A 6690-nucleotide genomic window follows, 5' to 3' on the forward strand; every position below is an offset into this window, starting at 1 on the left:
ACTCAGCTTTAGATAAATATGCAAGGTTTGTAGTAATTACCTGATTACTTGAAGAACTTGTTTCTGTCTCATCAGACTTGGCCATTAGGGCTAGATTAACATAGCTAACATCTTCATCTTCATCCAGACCATCTGTTGCCCAGTCATTTTCTTGTGTTATGAAAGCCCTTTCCTTTTATTTGAGCAGTTCAAAGTATTTTTGCTTATAATCCACAGGCTCAAACTTTTTCTTACTGGAATCTAACTTTCTACACTCACTGGCAAAATGCCCTGCCAAGCCATATTTGAAATATTTGAAATTTGATTTATCCACCATGTTTCTATTTGGCTTGGCTGCTCCAAAGTTTTTCTTGAACTTGAGCTTGGAAAATCTCCTGGAAAGAAATGCTAGGTGTTCATCAATGTCCTCCATGTCATCTTGGCTCAAAGAATCTTCATTCTCAGCTACCAGCCCCTTACCCTTGCTTCCACAAACCCTTGAAGTTGATTCAACAGCTTCCATCTTCTCTTTCTTTGCTTTTTCTATCTCAGCAACTAGTACAATGGATCCTCCTTTCTTCTTTCCTCTCTCCATCCTCTCATCTTTCTCTATTTCAAGCTCATAAGTTTTCATGATGCCATACAGTCTCTCCAAAGTAAACTCCTTATAATCTTGTGAGTTTCTTAATGAGACTGTCATTGGTTTCCATTTCTTTGAAAGAGATCTAAGGAATTTCAGATTGGATTCTTTTGTCTGATAGACCCTTCCATACAACTTTAGACTATTTAGTAGTTTTTGAAACCTACTAAAAATGTCAGTGAGAGACTCACTTTCTTCATTATGAAAATGCTTATATTGCTGAATCAGGAGCTGTATCTTGTTTTCTCTAACTTGCTCAGTGCCATCACAGATGATCTGTATTGTATCCCAAACATCCTTGGCAGTTTTGCAGTTGATAATGTTGCCAAACATGTCTCCATCAACTCCATTAAACAGGATATTCATGGCCTTTTTATCCTTCCTGACTTGTTCAATGTCAGGATCAGACCATTCATGCCTTGGCTTGGGTACTGATGGCTCGTTTCCTGTTGCAGCTCTCATCGGAACATGAGGACCTCTTTCGATGCAGTCAACATAGGCCTCATCTTGAGAAAGCAAATGAAGATGCATCTTTACCTTCCAATGATGGTAATTATCTTTATCCAGAAAAGGGATCTTGACTCCAACATCCTTCTTGTTCATCTTGATGTATTGTTTTAATCTTTAAACTCTTTGTAAGTTAAGAGCTTGCTCTGATACCAATTGTTAGTCCCTTAACAATATGACAAGAATTACAGAAGGGGGTTGAATGGAATTCTTGAAACTTTTTCTTTCAAATAAAAATTGTTCTAACTCGAATATATATATATATAAGTGAATTGATTAGCACAATGCGGAATAGTTACTTAAATGAATCAAAACACAAGTAATTAAAAACAAGAGTCTTTAAAAACTTTCTGGTGGATTTGAATGATTCCACCAGAGATATATATATTATATATCGAGAGAACCCTGTGTGCAAATTGCTCACAGCTGCTTACAGATATTGAACAACTAAGAGTACAAAGAAATGCTAAGAATTCTGCTTACAAATGTTTCTGTGCTTGTGTCTTAGATATTTTTCTAGTTGCTACTTCTTGGTTTATATATATTACCAAGATTACAAAGTAATGAGACAGGATAATAAAACAAAAATTATCTAGTCTATTACAATGCAACTTCATTACTCTATTCCAGCATTTTTGAATATCTTCATAATAGTATTGAAATAGTAATGCTTCTTTGTTCTCGAAAACCCAGTTGAATAGGCCACCACATTCCATTTACGTCCACTAGACGCATGTGATTGTGTTGTCACTGTCCACAGATATTTGAATCTTTATTCGTCGGGTTCATGATCATCCGTCGAGTTATTGATCATCCGTCGGGTTGTTGATCATCCGTCGAATTCATTGTTTGCTCATCCGTCGGGTAGCAATCAAGCACTTGACTTCATTTCACTTATACAGAATTACAAGACATCATCTATGTACAATTAATCAACCTATTATGCATATCTAACTGAGGTCAACATGACTCAAATACTACTACAGATTCTAAACAATGTGTATGCAGAAATGTGCTACAGTCTTATTGTTACATAAGCTACTCACTCGATGGATAATAAGTCATCATTCGTCGGGACTATATTGAGTCATCCGTCGGGACTATAAACTTTATCCGTCGAGTGCTACATAATTTCACTAAGTAAAATCTACCAAGGTGTTTTGTTCATGTAATCATCAAGTACACAACATATACATAACAATGATGGCCATATTCTCTGATATGATTGGCACTAATGTGGAGGTGTTTATGGATGATTTCTCTGTGTTCGGTACTTCTTATGACGAGTGTTTGCATAATCTTGGTTTGGTGCTGAAAAGATGTGTTGAGACTAATCTGGTGCTCAACTGGGAAAAATGTCACTTCATGGTGCAATATGTATCATTCTTGGGCACAAGGTATCTAGCACGGGTCTTGAAGTGGATAAGGCCAAGGTGGGGTTATTGAAAATCTCCCTCCACCAATCTTAGTTAAGGGAATCCGCAGTTTTCTTTGTCATGCGGGTTTCTATCGGCGACTCATCAAAAACCCCTCTAAAATCTCTAAACCCTTGTGCAATCAATTAGAGAATGATCTTCCTTTCAAATTCAATGAATAATGTCTAGCTGCTTTTGAGAGCTTGAAAAAGAGTTTGACTACAACACCTGTTATTACTGCACCTGATTGGAATGAGCCCTTCGAGATGATACGTGATGCGAGTGACTATGCAGTTAGAGCAGTTCTTGGCCAAAGAAAGCAGAACATATCCATGTGGTTTACTATGCTAGTAAAACCCTTACTGATGCTCAGCTGAATTACACCACTACAAAGAAGGCGCTTTTGGCGTTCTTCGATGGTTTTGAGAAATTCTGATCTTACTTACTTGGGACAAAAGTGACAGTTTTCACTGATCATGCTGCTATTCGATATCTGGTCTCGAAGAAAGATTTAAAACCTCATTTGATTCGATGAATTCTATTGCTTCAAGAATTCAAGCTAGAAATCAAAGATAGAAAAGGTATAGAAAACCATGTAGCGGATCATCTCTCACGACTTGAAGATCAAGGCAATGCTTCCCAAGATAAGACGTTAATCAATTAATCTTTTCCCGATGAGCTACTTTTTGGGGTGCAAGAAGAAGAACCATAATTTTCCGACATTATGAACTATTTTGTGAGTAATATTATTCCCCTAGAACTCTCTTATGCTCAAAGGAAGAATTTTCTATATGAGGTGAATTGGTATCGATGGGATGAGCCATTATTATTCAGATAAGGAGCAGATTAGATTATCAGGAGATGCATTCTGTATAGTGAAACTGAGGGTATTCTACGAGATTATCATTATACTATGTATGGTGGTCATTATGGTGGAGAGAAGATAGCTGCCCGTATTCTCCAAGCGAGATTTTTCTGGCCTACGTTGTTTAAGGATGCTCATCAATTCATGTCAAGATGTGATCGCTGACAAAGAGTTGGAAATATGTCCAAGAGAGATGAGATGCCTCTCAATGTTCATCTTGAAGTTGAGATTTTCGATGTTTGGGGAATCGACTTCATGGGGCCATTTGTCTCATCATGTAATAATCTGTATATTCTTTTGGCGGTGGATTATGTGTCTAAATGGGTTGAGGTTAAAGCTTTTCCAACCAATGATGCGAAGGCGGTGATAAATTTTCTTCGTAAGAAGATATTCATATATTTTGGTACTCCATGGGTTATAATCAGTGATGAGGGATTGCATTTCTGCAATTGCAAGTTCACTGTGTTAATTAAAAAATATCATGTGAATCATCGTGTTGCCACAACTTACCATCCTCAAACTAATGGACTAGCTAAAGTGTCGAACCGAGAGATCAAGTGAATCTTGGAAAAGGTTTTGAGTCCGTCAAGGAAGGATTGGTCGTTGAATCTAGATGAAGCTGTGTGGGCCTATAGAACAGCATACAAGACTCCTCTGAGAATGTCACCATTCCAGTTGGTGTATGGGAAGGTGTGTCATTTGCATGCGGAGCTAGAGCATAGAGCGTATTGGGTTTTGAAGAAGCTGAATCTGGACATGGCTGCTGCTAGAGAGAAAAGAATGCTTCAACTTAATGAACTCGAGGAGTTTCGACTTCGGGCTTATGAGAACAACAAGGTATACAAGGAGAAGGTCAAGATATGGTATGATAGGAGGTTAGTGCGCAAGTCATTTTCGCCTGGTCAGCAAGTTCTATTATTCAATGCTCGTCTCCGAGTTTTTCCTGGGAAGCTTAAGTCAAGATGGTCATGTCCGTTCATTGTCAAAGCTATATTTCCACATGGAGCTGTGGAGATTTTGATAAGCATCCTCACCAAGAGTTCAAGGTAAATGGTCAGAGGTTGAAGCATTACTATAGTGATACGGTGAACCGTGAAGTGGTGAGCGCCGTTCTTTTGACAACTTGATTTAAAGATTCACGTCAAGCTAGTGACATAAACCAAGCGCTTTGTGGGAGATAACCCATGTTTGTTGTATAGTAGCTTCAACAAGAAAAAAAAATCTGAAATTTTCCAGAAGCACGGCGCGCCCGCGCCAGAAGCGGGGCGGCCGCGCGAGTTTCTTCAGAAGCACGGCGCTCCCGCGCTAGAAGCGGGGCGGCTGCGTGAACCCCCTGGAAAAAGAAAAAAAGAAAAAAATTGAAAAAAATCAGAACAAAAACACGCCCTACCAAAACATTAACCTATTTCTACACTAATTCTATATCCTACACACTTCTAAACCCTACCCATCCCTTCACCTATCCTATATATATATCTTCTCTCATAATACATACATCTTTTATATTCTCAAAACCCTAGCTTCTCCTATACACTACTCACATCCTAATCTATATTCTATTGTTGATATGACACCTAAGAGAGCAAGAACCGCTTGGAGTAGTAGCACTCATCCCTCGGCTACCGAGGAATCTAGCATGGGTGGCGTAGTGAACAGATTTTCTTCTCCAGAGGCACAAGCAGAGTTTAATAGGCTGATGTCTAAATCAATTGCGAAGGAGAGGGGTTTCTTTCCCATGGTGAAGGATTGGAAGCTTTTGGAGATGATTGTTGAGTTTGGATGACAGACTTTCTGTGAGACACCCGCTGCGGTCCTGTTGAGCATTGTGCGGGAATTTTAGGCGAATGCTAAGGCGGATAAGAATGGGTTTTCTATGGTTCGTGGGTTGACGGTTGATTATACTTATGAGGCTATTTGTAGGGTTATCAATCAACCTACGAGGAAACCTACTGCTGAGGATTGGGTGCAAAAGACGAGGGAGGATTTTTCTCTAGATTATATTGTGGTTGAGTTGTGTGTTCCTGGGACAGAGTGGAAGTACAACGCGGGCACGAATGAGAAGCTTACTTTTCCTTCTTCATGTATGAACCGGTATGCTAGGGCATGGAACTTGTTTGTGTGTGCAAATATCAAGCCATCTTCACACTCGCACGAGGTTATTGTGGATCGTGCTATTTTGCTATGGGGGATTCTGAATGAAGAGTATGTGGATCTCGGTTTTGTGATTCATCAGAACATGCTGCATTTTATACAAGGAAGGATCACGGGGGTGATTCCTCATGCCTCCATTATTACTTATGCACAACGGTTGGTGTTAGGTGGCCTGAGTATGAGAAGCTACAGATGCCGAGTGCTCCCATTGATAGCTCGATGATTCAGCAGCTGAAGGAGTTGTATGGCGGTAAGGCCGACGAGAAGGGTTTAGGCTACACATATGATCATTTACCGGGTGGCCAGCCAGCTGATCAGACTTATGCTGGGGGTTCTTCTCAGGCATGTCAGGCAGCCACTAGAGCTTCTCGTGGAGCCACTCGATCTTCTCGTGCTCAGCAAACAAGGAAGAGTTCTGGACTTGGAGATGCGCAGTACAGGCGATTGACTAGGCACATGGATGCGATGCATGACACTAACAGTCGTTTTGTAGAAAATTTGACACAGCCTTTGGGCACTGCTTTTCGGGCCACTGGTGTCGAGGTTAATTGGCCTATTTTTGGAGCTGATTCTGTGTACCCGCCTCCTGATACTCCACCCGAGGAGGATGATCTTTCTGATGATTAGGTATGCCTTGTATCATTATTATTGCCTTCAATGAGGACATTAAAAATTTTAAGTCTGGGGGTGATAATGTAAGGATTAGTAGTATGTGTTATGTTCATATAGATTCATATTGCATGTTTAGTTGTACTTCATTCGTATTTTTGCATGATTGTTCATATAGTATAGTTGTTTGCATTTTTGTTTTGCATTTTTGTTCGTGTTGTATGTGATTCCATTTAGTTGCATTTGCATGCATATAACATGATCCCGTAGGTTGAGCTGTTTCTGATTGATTGATTGATGTTAACTTGAGTGTAGTGATGTCGAATAGAGGGATGATTAAGTCATAATGGATTGAATTGCATGCCCAGATACAAAAATTTATTCACAAGTCTTATAGGTTGCTTTTGAACTAGATCATGATCATACTTGTTTGCTTGTTGAGATTTAATCACTTGGTTATACTTAGAATTTGTGTTATTCCCGTAATGACGAAGTAACACTGATTTTTAAACTAGGGAAAACTT

The 6690-nt window shown here is 39.5% G+C and overlaps 1 protein-coding gene across 1 annotated transcript; it reads left to right on the forward strand.

Moving 5' to 3' along the window:
- Positions 1 to 4066: 4066 nt before the first annotated feature.
- Positions 4067 to 4456, forward strand: LOC141695787 (uncharacterized). Its single transcript, XM_074500003.1, has one exon. It carries the CDS (start codon positions 4067 to 4069, stop codon positions 4454 to 4456), a length of 390 nt encoding a protein of 129 aa, XP_074356104.1.
- Positions 4457 to 6690: the final 2234 nt, after the last annotated feature.

Source organism: Apium graveolens, chromosome 11, assembly GCF_009905375.1.
Source record: "Apium graveolens cultivar Ventura chromosome 11, ASM990537v1, whole genome shotgun sequence".
Lineage (NCBI taxonomy): Eukaryota > Viridiplantae > Streptophyta > Magnoliopsida > Apiales > Apiaceae > Apium > Apium graveolens.

Excerpts from the sequence above, each read along its gene's own strand:
- LOC141695787 (XM_074500003.1), top strand. The coding sequence starts at position 4,067 with ATGTCACCATTCCAGTTGGTGTATGGGAAGGTGTGTCATTTGCATGCG.